The sequence below is a fragment of the Perna viridis genome, chromosome 11, assembly GCF_037379345.1.
Source record: "Perna viridis isolate PV_CMFRI_1.1 ecotype Kerala chromosome 11, ASM3737934v1, whole genome shotgun sequence".
Lineage (NCBI taxonomy): Eukaryota > Metazoa > Mollusca > Bivalvia > Mytilida > Mytilidae > Perna > Perna viridis.
In genome coordinates, this window is record NC_142455.1 from 21,088,019 (window position 1) to 21,108,801 (window position 20,783).

Consider the following 20,783-nt stretch of genomic DNA (forward strand, 5'->3'; position numbering starts at 1 on the left):
ATTGTCATCATGAATATTGAATATTTAATAAAATCGTGAAAAAAAATCTTATTTTTTTATTTGTTAAAAAAGAAAACTTTAAATGACACCTAAACACTTGCAAGTCTAAAATTCATATGAATTTTCACATGAAACCTTTACAGATCCCAAATAAAATTTCATACATACAGCAAAAATGGGAAGGTAATTCCAACACATCTAAAATTCCAATTAAAGTTTTGTTTTTACAGTATACACAGACTTAATCCCTTGTTTATACAACCGTTCTGGCTATTCCTACATGGATTTTATAATTTTTACCTATAAATTTTAGAATGTTGGAATAGCCAGAATAAACCCTCTACAGAGTTAAGCAGCATCTTCCACGCCACGCACTCTTATCACTCCTAATTTGTTGTTAAAGATGGCTTTATTTTTTTAATTTAAATGACAGTTCTGATTGCGTTTTTTTGGTGCTTGTTTTTGTTTGCCTTTTTCCCTATGTCAAGGAAATCTAATCTAGTACCTGATTCCATTCATTCATATGTTGAAAGAAAACAGTTAACCAGAGGTAAAGTGTTCTTGGAGCATGATATTGCTATAGTTGTATTTGAATGGACTAAAATGCAATTAGGTAATAGAACACTTAAAATCCCGTTAGTTAGGATACCTGGTTCTATTCTTTGTCCAGTTTCTGCATATATTTGCATGTGTAACATTATTCCTGCACCGGATAGTTCTTTGCGGGCAGTCAAGTTAGTTCCTGTTACATACTCTCAATTTCAGTACAAGCTGAAGGATCTGATTGGTAAAATTGGGTTAAATTCCAAGTTATATTCCTCTCATAGTTTTAGAGAGGGGGTGCAACCTTCGCCTTCCAAGCTAGTGTGACTAGCGAACTCATTGAGTTACACGGAGATTGCGCGAGCGATGCAGACAAAATTTATTTAGAATTTTCAATGGAAGATAAAATTTCGGTAGTTAAAAAGATGGCAATTTAAATTCGATTTAATTTCGTTTCAGATTTTTTTAATCCTATTTGTAAGAGAGTTTTGGTTTTCACAGACTCAAATATTTGAGACGACATTTTTTACAGGGATCTACTTGCTATCAGTGGAGCTAAGGCTAACAATATGAAGCATATGATTAAGAATAGAGAGATTTATTTATCCAATTATTCACATGAAATTGTTCCCTTAGGCACTAATGATGTTGTTAATGATCCTGTTGATAAGATTTTAGCAGATTTTCGAGAATTAATTTTATTGATTAAATCCTCCTCTGATTGTATTCGTATCTTCTTTTTGTCCTCTTTATCTAGACCAGTCGATTTTTCTTCTACTGGTGCGAAATGCAAAACTATTAATTTACAGTTATGTAGAATTTGTAGTTCGTACAATGTTCATTTCGTTCGTTCTTATAAGAGATTTTTTTTACAAGGGTATTCCTATCAGGTCTTTATTTGCTATCAAGGATGGTGGGCTCCACCTTAATGAAGCTGGCCAGTATAAGCTTCCACCTTAATGAAGCTGGCCAGTATGAGCTTCCACCTTAATGAAGCTGGCCAGTATGAGCATCCACCTTAATGAAGCTGGCCAGTATGAGCTTCCACCTTAATGAAGCTGGCCAGTATGAGCTTCCACCTTAATGAAGCTGGCAAGTATGAGCATCCACCTTAATTTAGCTGGCCAGTATGAGCATCCACCTTAATGAAGATGGCCAGTATGAGCTTCCACCTTAATGAAGCTGGTCAGTATGAGCATCCACCTTAATGAAGCTGGCCAGTATGAGCATCCACCTTAATGAAGCTGGCCAGTATAAGCTTCCACCTTAATGAAGCTGGCCAGTATGAGCTTCGTAGATGTTTTCAACATGTCATCAATCATATGTAGATGTATGTTTTTGTTATGTATTATATTATGTTTTATTATCTTTTTTCTTTTCATTTTGTCTTATCTATTTATTTATTTGATCATAAACCTTTAAGGAAGAGTTCAATTCCTTTGTTTTGTAGAACTTTCAAGGTATTGTTTCATCCCTTGGGTTCTATTTGGTGGCTGTTTTATGGTCACTACTTTCAGGAAAGTTTTTGCGCCTCATTTCCTGGGTAGTTGAGACAGTTGAAGAAGTGTTCTATTCTTCCTGCTTGGGGAAAAATTTTGATGGGAGTGTCTCATCTCTTAAATTTGTCCCTCCTCAGTTTGATATTATTCTTTTTTGTTATTTAATTAATTAATTTTTTTTTTTTGGCGGGCTTGTTTGGCGGATTTTTTTATTATGTGGCCCGCCAGGTGCTTGTAGTTTGTCGTACATACTTGCATGTATACGTGTATTTCTGTTTTTGTCCTTATGTGATAAATATTTTTATTGTATCTAATTTCTATTAAGCCTAGTTATTGGTTCGTTTTTTAATTTCAAAGACAAGCAATTTTTGTCTGCTTGTTTTTTTTCTAGTTATTCCCCTTAGATCTGGTATGTCATATATCGCTACAGTTCAGTGTATAGTCGAATACTACCCACTCCGATACTTTCGTCATTATGTTAGAAATTGTTAGAGTGGTTTGACGAAATTATTTTTCAAACTCCCACCCTCCCTGTTATTTTACTTCTTTGCATAATTTTGTTTTTTTTTTCTATTATTTTATATTATATGCTTGATATATTTCGGCGGATACTTGTAATTTGTCTTATATACTTGCATGAATACGTGTATTTCTGTTGTTGTCCTTATGTGATATCTTGTACATGTTATTGTATGTTATTCTTTTTCGGCCAAAATAAATATTTTTTGTTGTACCTAATTTCTATTATGCCTATATTTTTGGTTATTTTTATAGTTTTTTCATACAAGTTAATTGATATGTAAACGGACGTCAGGTGTACCTAGGCACGAGTCACAATTCACACGTATATATAAATTGCTAAATAAACATACAAATTAACAAAAATGTTGTAAACCGGCACTACAATGAAAATTTGCATTATACTTCAGTACTGTTATAAAAAAGTGCTGTTACAGAATTATTAGAGAATAGGGAAAATAGAGATATATTTTAAATTTGTATTTTTATTTAAAAAAAAAAGAAAAAAAAGGTTGACAAAGGGTTCTATTCTCAAGGTCCTAGTCACACCTCCACGTGGTGTCAGCTGGTAAACAGCATATTCGTTTTCATTTTTTTAAGAATTTTATGTTAGCTAACGTGACAGGGCAATTGTTATTGTTGTTATTTTTTTCTTATGTTTTTATTCATTAAAACTTTATTTTGATTATAATCTGTTTTATCATGCTTATCTGATGCATTTGCCTGATTTGTGTTATACAATACATATTGATAAATATACTTAATAAATAAATAAATCAAAGCTTTTGTTTGTCATTTTTATTTTTTATTTTTATTTTTTATTTGTGCAGTTTTACATTTGACTTAGTTTATTTCACTGTCTAATTTTGATATACAAAAAACCAGGGCGAACAAGATTTAGGCGAAACCACCCAAGGCGAACAAGTAGTAGGGCGAAACCACTTAGGTGCGAACCGGAATTAGGGCGAAACAACCCGGATTCCACTAGTTTTATTTATCTTGACTTAACCCCATTAAACAAACTGATTGTATAATTTTTCTTGAATATAACTTTTATTTCAATTTCAGTTTGTTCGTTTCTTTTCGTTTCATTACGATTCATTTCGATTTCGTTTCGCATTTTGTAGATACATATATCTCAAGGGAAATAATTAGAAATTCACTGGCTATCTCTGCACTGTGATACTTGTTCAACTATTTACCTGCAGACTACTGTTCTGTATATGTTTGCTGTCAGAGTACTTATTGAGGTAAGCTCGGCAAACAACCATTTGCATCACTAATTTTTTTTTATTATGAAAAGATTCAACAGATTATCATAGTAACCGTACAGTTTGGATATTGACATGTCAAACTCCAAACATCGTAATACAATAAAATGAGCAGGTGCTGAGTTATTCCTAATTTCTTCGCCTTCTGTTCTCTGTTTTAATAACAGGCTCTTTTGTTGATTGATAAATTGGTAGATGCACAGGCAATGGCAATTCCACTACTTTAGTGCAGTTCCCATTTGCCCATAATGGGCATATGCTACATTTGTACATTTACATTTGTAGTTCTAATTACACAAAAGCCTGCATTTAAATTGGATATGCATATGACATACTGACATCAATTATTGAACTTGAAGTGCATCACAGAATTATGAGCATGCTCACTACCATTTAGCCTTTTTCAGGTGCATACATGTATCATGATCAAGAACAGATATCAAGGCAATATAGAAAAGGCCATACAATATGAGATGCCATTGCCTTTAAAATTTAGCACCATGATTTTCACCATACATGTACTTGAAATTTCATATTACCGTCACAGGTACATGTAGCTCCAGTGGCAGTGCTTTCTAGTCATCTCAGCCATAGAATGATTCAGCCACAGAATTTTTCAGCCATAGTCCATCTTAGCCATGGTTTTTGTAATATTGAAAAGTGATTTTTTAATATAAGAATTTCATTTTGTAAAATTAGAAATTCATTTTCTCATATTACAAATTCAAAATTTGTTATATAACAAAATGTGTGACATTTTTTATAAAATTATTCACATTGTATTCAGGAATCAATTTTTAATATTACAAAATGAATTTCTGATATTCAAAAATATTTTTTAATATTTTAAAGAAGATTTTGTACAAAATATTAATTGTTGTCCACTTTCGTGTTCCATACACCAAAGTTTTTTTAATCAATTATTATTAAAATTTTATGAGATTACCACTGTCGTCCATCTTTATTTTTCTGTTAAAAGTAGCAGTCTGTACATTTCTGGAACAATATCAGGTCTCCAATGAAGGCAGGAATATTTAATCCATATTCATTTCTTTTAATTAAAAAAAAATTGGAAACACCTCCATTCAAGACCAGAAAAGATTAATTTAGTTTGACTGAGATATGATCTTTAATCAAACATTTTATTTGTTTGGCTCAAGAAAATTTAAAATTTTCTTCGTAACATGTGTAAGGACAGTCACTTTTGTACTTTTTTGGTACATGACTTTTTTCCTTGGTGTATTATTAAAAATAAAAGGTGAAACTTGGTGGAAAGTTTGCATTTGGGAAGTAGTAGTAGAGCATTCTTACATAAATAGATGCAATACTTGTGGTAAAAAGGTGAAAAATGCATGCTTTAACCGCTCTGAATAGATTAGATTCTTTCCAGATTAGATTCTCTCTTCTGTACCAGCTGAAAAAATGTACATTTATTTATTTTTTTTTACAACAAGTTTTGTAGTGCCTGATTTTGAAAACCTGAGTTTTGACAGTTAATTTTTGGAAAGCAACCAAAATTTGTTATGAAAACTGATACATGTACATTTTGTACATTGTATAATTCACCCATTGCATCCAAAATTTTCAATTATAAAAGGCTATTGCAGAACCTCGAGATTGAAGACTTCAAGGCTAAACCACCTGACTGTTCTTGCAAAACCTCTCCATTCAAATATGGTCCTTCTGGTCATGTTGTTACGGGAGATTTAACCATCATCGAAAACGAATCTCTGCGTAATATCCTTTCTAAAGGTCCCAAGTACCGTGAACCACGCTCCATAAATTGGAATTAAACTTTAAAGTTCTTATGGATGCCGTCAAGGACTATGCAAGAAAATGGATAAAACGAGAACAAGAAGACATTGATTCTCTGTCAGAGTGGTTAAAGGCTGTGAGGTCTTTAATTTTGAACTGAATGAAAGTTTTAAGTAGGTCAATGAGTGCCAAGGCTACATCAGTTTTTAAAGACCCAGATGTAGCAAAAACATTGTCTACTATACATGACAAATATGTTGTCGTACCAGCAGACAAAGCCCAAAACAATATTGTTTTTGTCTGAAAAACATTTTACATCCAATGTTTATTATCAGAGGTAGACGTAGAAAATATTAGCAGTGATAAGACCTATACTGCTACCACACTCTCCAAAGAAGAGATTGTGGAAAACCATAAATCTGTGCTATCCTCTTTTGATCTCTCTACCAAGGATGATGATTGTAATTTACCATCTATGTACTGGATTCCTAAATTCCACAAGAATCCATACAAACAACGTTTCATAGCTGGATCTGCAAAATGTACCACCAAACCTCTTTCAAAACTTTTAACTTCTATACTCACAACTGTCAAAGAGGGTCTGCAGTCCTACCACAACACTTGTTACTCCCGTAGTGATATTAATTCAATGTGGATCCTGAAAAATTCGAAAGATCTTTTGGAAACAAGACTATTATCTGAATATAATAGCATTAAAACCTATGATTTTTCAACACTGTATACTTCTATTTCCCATACTCAGTTAAAATCCTGACTTAAAAACAGTATGCATCGTTGTTTTTCCAAAAAAGATGGTAAACCTAGATACAAATATATAGTTCTTGGTAGAGATTCCTCATACTTTGTAAGAAATAATTCCAAATCATCTTCCAAATATACAGAGGAAGATGTTTACAAAATGCTGGAATTTTTAATCGACAACATATTTGTCCAGTGTGGTGGATGTGTTTTTCAACAAACGGTCGGCATTCCAATGGGAACTAATTGTGCTTCTTTACTTGCTGCTTTTATTTATGTAGATCACTATATTTTTAGGTTAATGTCTGAAAATGAATTTCAGTGGAGTGACAGGTCCTTTCATTCACCCAGTGTCCATATTAGATCAAGGATCAAATACAGAAACCTTGGAAATGCAGAATGAACCAAGGGCAGGAAGTCCAGAAATAAACTATTTAGAAATGACAGAGCGTTTTTTAGCTAGACCAGATTCAGGAGCTATGACATTAAAAGAAATTAATGAGGCATTAAAGCAAGAAAAGCATTCACATGACACAGAACTGAACACTGTTAGAAATTTTAACAGTGAAAACATTTCGGCTTTTACATTAAGGCATGAGTTAGAAGATTCTGGAAAAGCAGGCACTTTTCAAACTGTTGAAGGATTAGATCTACAGAAAGTGAAATCAGTTGATGTAACCGAAGAAATTCCTAGACAGAACACATTTGTAAAGTTAGAAGAGGTTAGCTGTTCTAATAGCATGGCTGAATATTCTAAGCAGGGTTCTGGAGTTGTTGTTTCTAGTGATTCAGGGCTTCGTATAGATAAGGGGTGCAAAATAGAACAGGCAACTGAACATGCAATGAATAAAATTTCAATTAAAATTGAGAAGGGATGTCAGACTTATGCATTTACTGACAAGTCAATTCCTGCATCCAAAATGGTAAATTTTTCGGAAGATGAATGTAAAAGTGGCAATGTAATTGCTGACAGAGAGTTGCCTTATAAATGTAAATTTTGTGGCTCAGCTTTCAGCTTATTTTCACACTTAAAACACCATGTTAAAATCCATGAAGAAGATGCTGAATTTTCCTGTGATACGTGTGGACGTGTTTATGTCAGTGATAATGAGCTTCAAAGACATAAGAAAAAGCATTGTCGACCAAAGACACACAAATGTACGGAATGTGGTAATTGTTATAGGCTGATGCATCAGCTTCAGAGTCATTTACGAACACATACTGGTGAAAAGCCTTTCCTATGTGAATCATGTGGTCAAGGATTCTCTCAGAAAGAAAGTTTGCGTCTCCATGAACGCACACATACAGGTTACAAACCACACAAATGTGCAATATGTGGGAAAACATTCAATAGTACGAAATGCTTACATCGTCATGAACTGACACATTCTGGTGAGAGAAATTACAGATGTGATATTTGTGGAAAATCTTACCAGCGTAATGACCATCTTCGCCGCCACAAACGAGTTCACGGGGAGGAACCAAGGTTCAAGTGTTCCTATTGTGGGAAAGGATTTCATCAGAAGGTTAATTTGGAAGAACACGAGAGAATACATACCGGGACACGCCCCTTTGGGTGTGATGTATGTGGAAAATCATTTACTCAACGAGGAAATTTAAAATCCCATCTTATGAAGCACTCTTTTGTTTAATGTTTGTTTATATATTTTTTTCTCTTTTGATTAATCCACTTCTAGTTGACTTGGAAACAAATTAACATAAGTCTTAGGTCTGTGATCTTCAGTTATCAATGCAGAACCATTAACATTGATAAAATACATGTATATTGGCATGTGGCAGCATAATTTTGTAACTTACCGCACTGGCTTGGATTTTTTCAAAAACAAAAATATGTCAATTTCAACCAATCAGATTGCTCAATTAAAGATTTGAGGAAAACACAAAGACTAGCCGAAAATCCCAATTGTGATTTTTTTTTTCTATGAAACTGGACCCAGTTCCTCAAAAAAATGGGCTTATATAATAAAATATAATGGGTCATTGCTTCTCAAGCACTTATTATAATCACTGGAAGATCCAAAGATTTACAAATGGGGGCCAGAACATGCAGCCCAAAAATATTTCTCTTGAAAAATGCGAAAAATGCGCACATTACTATTTTTGTTAGTAAGATAATGCTTAATGCTAATTATTATTCATTGAACTATATTGCTTTATGAGTTTAAACAATTAATTAAAGAATTGTTGGCTCGCGATCTGTCTATGGTAAATGTGTTAATACAAATGTTATAATATTATCGTGAATGTAATGATACTGTTACAGCTTCCTGAATCACTGCCAAATTTCTCATGAATGTACATGTATGTTATTAAAATTTGTAGAAACTTGTCTTCAGTACAGGATTGCACCATATGTCTTAAATACCGACCATATGGAATTTAGACACCACCAGTGGTATGGGGGATACAAGGTACAGAAAACTGCACTTAACAAACAATACTTTTTGGTGTATATTTGCAATGTTTTCATGATTAACTATACATGTAGTTTTTTGTATAATGATCTGTAGGAAGGAGAAACCATACATTCATGCCCCTTATTAAATTGCAAAAATATTAAATGATCACTCTTGCAAAGTACATGTACTTACTTCATACACAATGTCAATGTATTTATTTCAAAAGTACAACCATTGTACCGCAAACTACATATACATGTATGACTGGTCATGTTATCGTAAACTGTTTCTAATATTGTAATGAAAGTTAATTTTGTGGGGTCTGATATTTATAAAAAAAACTTATCCTTAATTATTTAAGTGAGTACATGTACATGCACATGGAGTTAAAGATGTGATGAATTTGATTCCCTGGTACAGTAGATAAAAAAATAGGGCATTATTGGAACATTGAACGATAATCCCTCATGTAATGGCGAAAAAGGGGGATGGCAAATGTTTAAAAGAGCGGAACTCGAAAATTACATTTTGGATTTTGCTGAACTTAACCTGTATTTTATGATACTGAACAATTGTACTGAGTTTAAAAAAATCATTGATCCATTCTCAAGTTATCATCTGGAAACAGTTGGGGGGGGGCAGGTGGATGGATAGACACGCAATTTTCTTTGGGGGGGGCATCACATCGTGCCACTTTGTGTATTGGGGTATCAAACACATCTTATATTTACCGTGGGGTCTTTCACATGTAACTCCAGCAACGCCAAAGATTCAGACAAGTTATTTTCTGACTTTCTGTCACCCTAATGGAAATCCATCGTCTTATGTTGTTGGAGTAGGGGTCTTTTGGACAGTAACGGAAAAGAGCAATCATTTCATTTTGACGCCCCGTGCAGGTCCGGGTGTTAAAAGAATAGGTATGCAGCATCGCTAAGCTTGTCGTAAAAGGCGACTAAATAGTGCTCAGAATCCTAGCCGGGGGTTAGGGCGCTCTGCCCACAAAGTAACTGGGATGTGTGCCCCAGGTGGTGGAATGGGGTACCCCTGGCCTTTTAAATGCTGGGGTTGTCAGGCTATAATACGGAAAACCTGACCGCAAATCATAGTGGTGCACCGCGTTGGGAAAGATGCCACGTTCCTCGCACGTTAAAGAACCCTACTGTGGTATTCTCCCGGAGTAGGAACCATAGGGCTCCGCCACAGGAGGCTAAATTGCCCGACCCTACCCACCTCTCCCTATTTCCAGTGGCAGTCAAAATTTGTCGACCCCATTGTCCTTGTGTCCCATTCCTTTTTCATTTCATGATTTCATGTTCATTTTATCATCAATTTCATGTTCATCGTCTGAATATAGCTGAAATATTGCTGCTCGGACGTTAAACCCCAACAAACAATTTATTTGGACAGACTCGGAAAAATAAGACCTCTAATTTTATAGTCCGACTATCCTCTGACCCTGAAACCCTCCTCTTTTTTTATTTGGATATTGATATATCGGGGTGTGGTCAGAACGATGTGCCATACAAAAAGCTGGAGATTAAGCCCCACATATCAGTATCAAAATGAAAAAAAAGGAGGGTTGCAGGGTCAGAGGAAATTCAGACTACTTTAAGTCCGACAAAGCCAGATGACATTGTTTAGAGCAAATAAAAAATATGATTAAGTTGAATATTATAGTAAGAAGCAATTGTTCTAAGTTAGAAATGAAATCCTGAGATAAAAGATTGTTCTCAAATATACACTACTATCAACTAAAATTTTAATTTCTCCACTCTTCACAGTGGAGTCACTTATGTCCTCCACTGTGACTCCACCAAAGTAGAAACCAGGATAAAATTGCCAAATTTCAAAAGCTTTCAATATTTTTTCTACCCTTTACAGAAATGTTGTTTAACTACTAAAACCATAAAATATATCTTGGCATAAAGACAAAAGAAGTTAATTACAGACAATTTTGGAAATTGTGACTCCACTGTGGAGAGTGGAGAAATTAAAATTTGTGTTGACAATAGTGTAAGTTCTACTACAAAAACTCATACTTCGTGTATATTGTTTATGATTTCATTGAAAATTTTCGCTTGTGATTATACAGCATGAGGGTTAAAACTGCTGTGATCACACAATTCAAATCCAATTTGCATTGTGTCAACGCGCATTGAACACGTCGATGAAGGTTCACACGTCTTTTGAATTTGCATCAATGCGCATTTGAATTTGCTTAGCGTTCACACGCGTATCCAGAAGCAAATTCAATAAATTATTGCGCATTATTTCAATTCACATTAATTGGCATTGGAAATTCATTTTACGTGCGTCACCGACTTAATCTGTGAACGCGTAAGTGGGTTAGAATTTGCATTGGATGCGCATTACTTAAACGCACCATTACAGATCAATACATTCTTCCGAGTTCACCAACAAGCCTCTAGGGACGGTTAATTAGCGATAATAAAAAAAGGTCCGAAGCATTCTTTAGGAATAACTCTTTTGAAGTGTTTTAGCTTCCAAATGAGCCCAAGTATATTTGAACAATTTCACTTCAATTTACCTCAATGGTAATTTAGGTGAAATAATGGTACCCAAACTCCGCTAAAATTGCCTCAATATGAACGACATTTTTACATCGAAAAATATAATAATTTAAGCGAATTTTCGGTGGGGTAGGAGTACATATTTTACGTTTAACCCAATAACTGTAAGTATTACCGCAAGTGGAAAGCTGAGTCATTCGGCTACAATGATTGGTGGTTTTTACGGTCTTGACTGCCCTTACGGATCTCACACGACCGCCTCTCACGGCGATCGTGTTAGTAGATGTCTTAGTGGTTGGAGGTAACGGAGCCCAACCACATACTCCGAGTATGTCCTACTCGCGGCTGGGCTGTTTTGACGTTCTGGACTACTTTCAGACCCCACTTGGGTCCGAGAGCATTTCCCAACTCTTACTGTTTGGGAGCACGTCAGCGTGTAGAGAGTTATTCGGTTACATGATTATAACTTATATATATATTTAGTTTATTTTACCCCCGCAAACGAAGTTTGGTGTGTATATAGGTGTCATCCTGTCTGTCCGTTCGTCTTTCTGCCCGCAACTATTTTCTAAGCAGCTTGCGGCAGTGTACTAAATGATTGATTGTTGGTGTTTAACGCCCAAGCAGCAATAGTATACTAAAGAAACTTTGTATGATGTAATATAACGACATGGAGATCTGCATACTCAAGTCAAGTCAAGTAAACTTTATTTAAAGTCGATATATATCAAACAATAAACATATAGAGCTTTTAAAATCGACATAAATAAAACGCAAGACATACATATTAACTGAAATCAACATGACATACAAATTATAAATAACATGAAAGTAATCAAGCACATAAAAAAAAAACACTATAATAAAAGCAATGCAGACTAAAATTATAAGCAGATTTTACTAGCAGCTAAAAGCATTAAAATTATCATGCCAGCAAGATTAAAATAATAAATTGAAAGATTTTAAGGAGATGACATTGCATCTGTCGGTTGGGTAAGCCAAACTATTGTCAAAAGGAACAAGAACATCCCTTCTCCTCCCACTTATTTATCAAACTTTTAAATTGATCAAGGCCCATGTCCCCTCTTAATTCATTTGGAAGTTGGTTCCACAGTTTAGCTGCCCCATAGCTGACATAGTGCAGGCCATACCTGGTTGTGTTTACTCTTGGTATGTTCACCAAGTTTGTATACCTAAAAGAGTAAGAACTTTCTTTAACAGTTATCATCTCATGTAAGTATACAGGACTAAGTTTGTTTATTATTTTATATACATGTATAGCTAAAAATCTTAATCGTCTAACTCTTAAGGTTGGCATCTTAGACTTTATTAACAACTCTTCATATGCACTTTTATCATCATTATAAATAAAGCGTAACGCCCTTTCTTGAATCTTTTCTAACTTTTTCGTACAGCTTTCATTACAAAAATGCCATACTAATGGACAATAGTTGAAATTTGCCAGTATAAAAGAATAATATATTGTAATGTCGCAGTAAATCAAGTCCACAATTATTATATAATGGCCATATAACTGCTGAGTCCATATAATAACAAATATATTTATTTACCTGGCTGAGCTACAGTGACTTGTTGTACTTTATTATCTATACCTTCTGCCTTTGAATAATTAGACAAATCCATTTCAATAGACCTTATCTCTTTTCTTAATTGGTCAAAGTGCAATACAGTGTCATATTTATACCGGCTTGCATTTTTTAATAAAGGGTCTCTAAGACCGGACCAAAATTTCGATCTCAACATTTCATTCTTAGCTTGAGGATTTATTTGACCTTTGTCAACAGCTAATTGAATTAAACTTTCCAACTTCATGCCATATTCAGCAAAAGATTGGTTTGGTTGCTGATTTTCACTGTAAAACTTTTGAAGCAATGCTTCACTACTGAAAACATTCCCATAAACTCCTTCGAGTTCATCTAAAATTTGGGTCGGAGTAGCATCATCTGACAATGATAACTTTACCTTTTAATGAACCCCGAATACTCTGTAATAATATTATATCACTATAATTTCCCTCTCTAATTATACATTTAACTTCGTATTTCCAAACATCGAAGTTAACTTCGCTCTTCTCCTCACCAGAGAATATGGGTATTCTAGGTTTAGCTTGGGAATAATTAACTGGGTTATCATTGTGTACCGTTTCATGAAAATCAGGGACAGGGGCAGGGCCTTGCTTTCTTCTTACTCTCGGAGTAGACTGAGTAATATCATTAAAAGGGTCTTGATTTCTAATTTGTTCAAATTCATCCGCGGTTACAACTTTATAACCTGAATGCTGATTAATAATATCAATCATCAAAGCTATTTTTTCTGGGCTAATAGACACTTCGCCTTGTTTTTCCTCTTTTGGGGATCCTTTACCACCCGTTGCCATATTAATCACAATTCAAATTCAAATAAAACTAATTTCAAAATTTTCAAATTCAACTAAAATCAACATGGAAATGATCAATGAAAATGAAATGAATGATGAAATGATTGTACTTACCAATGATCTGTCAAAGTCAGTCAAACGCAGCAGCTGTACTATTACAAAGTGCTAGTGCAAAGTGAAGATCATATTCAAATTCTGAATTCTGAAAAATAGAGTTTCAAACGTCAATATCAATGAAAGACAATATGGTCAAATAAATAATATAAACAAATCATTTGTATTTTTCTGTTATCAATTCATATCAATAAAAATTCAAAATTTAAAATGTTACAATTAAATTCTCATTTATTGAAAGACTTTAAAAAGTTAGTTCTACCGTAAATAATTGACCTCAGCTCTGTCGTTGATCATTGTTCGGCAGTACGGTCTTCGTGCACGAAAATTTATACGGAATACACAATCCTTTGAAGGTGTTGTACTAGTATATAATTACTCCATCTAGATTATATAACATGTAGATCGGAAAACCGCTCTTCCTTCGTATTTATCAGCACATTTCATTAATCGAAATGAAAAATTATTCAAGAATAAATCAGATTTCCGCAATACACAAATAATATAAAATTCATGTATACCTTTCCACAAAATTATATATATAATACTTCTCAACCCGTCTGTTGTGAATAATTATCTGGAAATAATCTCCATAAACGATAATCCACGTAATAAATATAAATTCTGGTTAATATACTGAAACTCGTCAAACATCCATCTTCAAGTCTGGATATTCTTCCAAATTACAATGAATATAGTAGATACCAGTATTTCTGTTGTCCCGGGACATAAATTATAGCTGGACACGGTTGAAATTCACTATACATGTATCATCATGCCATTGGTCAGAAATTATGGACTGTTCATATATGTCGTCATGCAGTGTCCTTTGTCATAAATGAAAGTACGTCATGATGAATGAAATGACGAAATGAATTGAAGATGAATTATGAAATGAAACTCAAATTCCAAATAGTATTTTGATATAAATAATCAAAATAATCAATGCGGTGACAGTAAGTTTATCAAATTTACTTAGATGATTTCCAATTCTTTTTAATACATTTAATTGTTGTGATGCCTTTTTACATGTAACAGAGATATGGCTATTAAAATTCAATTTAAAATCAAATGTTATACCAAGTAGATTAACTTCATCCCCACAGAGGATATCATTACCATCTAAATTAAAAATAATGTTCTCTTTTTTAGTCTTACTGCCAATCGCAATAGCCTGAAACTTGTCAGGATTGGCTTTCATATGATTATCTGAGAACCATTTGATTAAAATACTACTCTCCTGTTACAGAGTATTTACAAAATTTTGTAGATCATTGCCGCTATATGATAAAGTATTGTCATCAGCATAGTTATATAAGTCACTTTTAGAAATAAAGTGAAATATATCGTTAATAAAGATATTAAAAAGGACCGGTCCCAAAATTGACCCCTGTGGAACACCTTTATAGATGTCCAAAAAACGACTGCATATGGAACCAATTTTAACACACTGCCTCCTTGTTTTTAAGATTGCTATTTAATAAATATAGGGCATTTTCAGACAAACCATAACTTTTCAATTTCAGCAGGAGCAGATCATGCGGTAAACAATCAAACGCTTTTGACAGATCCATTAGTATAGCAGCAGTGAACTTATTTTTATCTAAAGATTTACGCCAGTCTTCAATAATTTTGATCAGGTCTAAAAGCAGACAAGAAAATTTTAAATCTGGTTTTAAAAAAATCACATATCTGAGATTCAATAGCTCTTTCATAAAGTTTTGAGATGGTTGGTAGTACACTGACTGGTCTGTACTTTCCTTTTTCTAGTGTGCTGTTTTTTCTTGTGGGTTGGTACCACCTGTGCTATTTTTAATTTGTCTGGAAAAACTGAAGTTTCTAAGGTCATGTTGTTCAGGTTGGTAATTGGATGTTTTACTACTTGTGCAGCTATTTTCAGAATTTTAGGTGAGATTTCATCAAAACCAGTAGCCTTTTTTACATTTATTTTGTTAAACTGTTTTTGTGTGAAAGCTTCTGTGATAGGTTTGAAGTGTACTTCATTTACATTTTCTTTGATTGATATTTCTTTGATTTTAGTGATGCTGGGGTGGTTGTTATCTATTTTAGTAATGCTGGGGTGGTTGTTGTCTATTTTAGTAATGCTGGGGTGGTTGTTATCTATTTTAGTAATGCTGGGGTGGCTGTTATCTATTTTAGTAATGCTGGGTGGTTGTTGTCTATTTTAGTAATGCTGGGGTGGTTGTTATCTATTTTAGTAATGCTGGGTGGTTGTTGTCTATTTTAGTAATGCTGGGGTGGTTGTTATCTATTTTAGTAATGCTGGGTGGTTGTTGTCTATTTTAGTAATGCTGGGGTGGTTGTTATCTATTTTAGTAATGCTGGGGTGGTTGTTATCTATTTTAGTAATGCTGGGGTGATTGTTATCTATTTGAATTGTACCATTTCCTATGTCTTTGGCTACATTTATAAAAAAAATCATTAAATACACAGCTAATATCTTTCTGATTTGTTAGCAGTTGATCGTTTTCTCTAATTACAATATCTGATTCGAAATAGCTACCTATGTTAGTCAAAAAAGATTTTATGGTGGGCCTAAAGTCTTTGCTTCTATAAAATACTTTTTCACAGATTCACGCTTAATCTTATTTACCAAATTTCTTTGTACTCTATAATTTTCCCACGACTTAGAGTCTCTTTTGCTTTTAAATACATTATGAAGCATTCTTTTCTCAAATACAGCTTGCTGCAATTTGCGGTTCATAAAACGAGCTGGTACTCTTACAATATTTCTTCTTTTCAATGGTACATGCTTGTTATTTACATCCATGAAATTGTTATTAAAAACCTCATATGCATCATTTACATTTGTATAATCTAAATTGTCTACATCTGACTGCTCTAGGTCTCTTAAAAAATGCTCACTATCAAAAATTTTGAAACTTCTATAAAATTTACTAGTTTTCACTGTAGGTGGAATTTCTACTTTGAATTGAAAGGCAATTAGATTGTAGACATCACTAATGCCTGTTCCAAAATTACATGTATTACTACAATTTTAAGGTCCATTTGTAAGAATAACATCTACAAAACTTGAGGTTTCCCCCTTTACAAAAACATGTAGGTTCTTTAATAAGGTTTGTAAGATCAAAAATATCACATAGGTCTTTCAGTGGTAAACTCTTTTCTATGTTTAGAATATCGCAGTTCAAATCTCCAAGTATCATGAAGTTATCATTGTTACAAGTAATTTTTTCCATGTATTTTTTAAAGTCATTGGAGAAAACACTATCACTCATTGACGGTGGCTTATATGCACCACTAATATACCATTTTCTGTTGTTAAGAATAAGTTCTATACCTATTGACTCTATTTGTTCAAATTCAAGGTGTTTCTTTCTGTCACCAGCAATGTCTGATCTTAGATACACAGCCACTCCTCCACCATTGATATTTCGGTCAGCTCTCCACAAGGTGTAGTCGTCTACTTTGAACTGACAGTCTACAAAAGAATTATCAATTTTTGTTTCGGCAAGGTAAAGCATGCCAGCAGTGCCTCGTTGAAGAAGTTCTTTTATATGGCAAATTTTATTTCTAAGGCTGTTGATGTTAAGGTATGCACATAGAAATTGCTTTGGGTGTTTTTTCCTCATATCGGACAGCTCTTGGAAAATGTCCCCATGTGTGCTCGTATCAAATTAGTCAGGGTCTTCATCTGATATATCGAAAGATCTTGCATGTGATGTATCTACGTCTGATGTTATGTTGAGTGAGTTTATGCTGTTGGTACTCACATTTGCCAAGTCATTTGACAGGGACGGTGTTTGGCCAGAAGAGAAAAACGAGTTGCTAAATTTTGGGAGGCGATTGTTACAGGTCTCTCACAAAAATATGGTTCAGATGTTCCGTCTAGTTCATTGTATCGCTCAATTGATAATGATGTGCATTTTAAATGAACCTAGACGTCACAAAAATCGCATAGTAGCCCTTTCTTATTTGCCCTCACAGCTTTGGAACAGGAGAGGCATGAGTATTTTATGGGCCCAGGATTTGCTTCTACATCGCCATCTATGATCAGTAGTTGTAAAAGATAAAAAGTTCTGAAGTGGACATCATGATAATTTGCAGCTGCTTTTTGTTTACAAATTGTAAAAGATGACTTCCTGTTTAAAAGTCTGAATAAAACTTTCCCATTTGAAGTTGTGAAGAAGGTTCGTGAGGAAAAAACTGTCGTGTTTTTGTTCTCGCATTGCTCAAAGATCTCTCGTTCAATGTAATTTCTCGTTCTTTTGATGCGAAAAGTTGAAAACCATAAAATAAATAGGGCCAGCTGAAAAGTACGTGCTCCCGCCATGATCCGTATTGGACAGATACTGTCAAGAATTTAAGTTTGGGCAAATATTGTAGAAATGATTGTTGATACTTAGGCGGTTTCAGCAAAATTCAGCAATGCCTGATGCATTGTCCGCATCTCCTCAACGACTCGCAGGATTGTAATGAATTTTGGTTGCATTTTAAATTGCCGGATTGGGATGTGCATATTGTCAGGAATTTATGTTTGGGCAAAAATTGTAGATATGATGCGGCTGTTAGATTTATATGTAGGCGCTTTTCAGCAAAACGTGGTTTGATGCGTTGTCCACAACTCCTCGATTACTTGTAGATTAATAGTTACCATATCACCATATTGGGATATACATATTGTCAGGGATTTATGTTTGGCCAAAAATTGTAGAAATGACGACTGTTGGATTTTTAAAGCAAATCTTAAACTTGCAGGATAGTGTAATGAAACTCAATGGAGTGTTAAATTACCACAGAGATGTGTGCATATTGTCAGTAAATTTGCTGTCATATTCTGTTATTGTGTTTTCAACAACAAAAAAATGTACTGATTCCTTTTTGGAGTTGGGTGTTATGGAATGGCAGCAAAATTGTGTGCCAAGAGTGCTTAGTCTATCCCCCATAAATATTGTCCAATGTAAATCGTGTGCCCACATTTGTCCCCAAATGTACATGTACATAGTACAACAGACTGCAGGGTATTAGTCCCGTTAGGACGTTTTAGCAGGGATGTGGTTATATACTAGGGAGGGGAGCTGCATACTTGATAGTGGGAGCAATGCCCTGTGACCAAACCTCTCTCGTAAAGGGGCTGAACATACCATGTGCCTCTGCATTTTATTCCAGACATAGCAAATCATAGTTAAATTCAACAATCCTAGAATAAAGGCGTTATCTTTTATTACGACTTGTGCACTCCCTGTCGGTATACAGGTGGGTTGAATGATTGGACAGAGAAAAAAAAAGAACAGATATGATGAAAATGATTAAATACACTGATCAGCAATCAACCTAAATACAAAAAAAAAATATTTATAATACTATCAAAGATCAAAAAATGGTCTTCAACAAGTGTAAACAAACCTTTAAGTAAGCTCTGAAATGCCCCGACAACAGGTAATTAAATCAACGGTAACAGAATAATGACACTTCAAAAATAAGCTATAAACATTTAATGGCTGCACGTGGACAAGCGCGTGAAATTAAGGTAGTTTATAAGACCTTAACCATCCCCATTTAAGGTAAGGTAAAAAGAAGAACTGAAACAAGCACCATAATAATACATCCAATTATCTCCATGGAATACCTCAACATACACCATACATGTATATAGATCAAATGAGATACATCTACTTGGAGAACGCTCGCAGTTACTGAAAGGTTGTTCAGAACATATTATTAAAGAATGACAATTCCATAAAAACTACCAGCAGATATAATCGTTCACAGTTCTAGTGGAGTGGATTTGGGGTAGTAACATCGAGTATTATATAGGCAACACTCTATCAAGTGCAATACTTAAAAATGACTAAAAGGTTAGTTTATTACCTAGCCAAGGGTGCTATTGGGATCGAGTATTTCTATTTCTGAAAGCAAACAACAATTTTGAAAATAGTATTTAAAATAAAAATCAATTAAGGGCAGTCGATATACACATCGGATTTTGTTCGAAAGAATGTGCTTTGTAGACTATATTTCCGTAAAAAATTCATGTGAGAGCAATTTACCATTTTTAATTATGGAACCTGCAAGTGCTATCACATATGTGTATCAAAGTTTTGTAACAGTGATAAAACTTATCAAATGTTTATAGAAGTTTGCGATACCGATACCCCTTGTGCAAATGCTTTCTGTAAGGAATTTTATTATTGCTTTCATAGGATGACACTCTATTACGAATACGTACGAGCAAAATAAATATCATAGGAAGGTGCTTCGGGAATGTAGGGATGGGTGTTCCGATTATTTCCGGTCAGATGTCACCAAGATAACTGAAAGTATTATCAAATTCGTGCAACTGATAATGTTTCGAAGGAAGCCATGCACTGCGATTCAAATAAAAGTATAGAAATAAATCGGCTATATGAGAGGAACACGACTCACTGATTAAACATGTCTGTATAATGTATATATAACAAAACAGAATACAATATTGTCAGTAAAAAATAAAACCATTGATTATATCTAAACATGTCAAGTTAATGTATTTATTCCGTCCCAGCCGCAGTGTAAAATATTTCATAATACAAGAAATAAATTAAGAGCAAGATTTAGCAGATAAGTTTTGTACAATTACGTTTATGTGGCACCGGGGTTTTGGAAGGAAAGAGACCATGTGAAATGCATGACTCCTTCATTTAGAAGAAATTCATATTGGTTTCAAAAAATAGTTAACATCATTCGGGTTATAATTTTCATTTATTTTACTAGTCAAACTGGTGGTTATTATTCAGAAATGTGCATACATAAAATGTAGGTCAGTTCGTTACATAGACCAGTTTATAGATCTACATATATTTGTTGTTTTTGTGGGCCTACAATTGTTGATAAATTTAATTTAAAACTTTCACTTTGAATTCACTTAAAAAAAATCAATTTCCCATACTTTTCAAAATGCAGATGTACGCCTGAAGTGTGCCTATACATTGGCGGAAAATACGTCAGAGTAT

General features: G+C 34.0%; 1 protein-coding gene and 1 pseudogene across 1 annotated transcript; both read left to right on the forward strand.

Annotated features, from left to right (window-relative positions):
- Window positions 1-480: 480 nt before the first annotated feature.
- LOC148603311 (uncharacterized) lies at window positions 481-1,871 on the forward strand (annotated as a pseudogene).
- A 1,826-nt stretch (window positions 1,872-3,697) lies between these two features.
- LOC148603312 (uncharacterized) lies at window positions 3,698-8,702 on the forward strand. Its single transcript, XM_088551271.1, has 2 exons — window positions 3,698-3,811; window positions 6,644-8,702. Exon 2 carries the CDS (start codon window positions 6,658-6,660, stop codon window positions 7,996-7,998), a length of 1,341 nt encoding a protein of 446 aa, XP_088407397.1. The 5' UTR covers window positions 3,698-3,811; window positions 6,644-6,657; the 3' UTR covers window positions 7,999-8,702.
- Window positions 8,703-20,783: the final 12,081 nt, after the last annotated feature.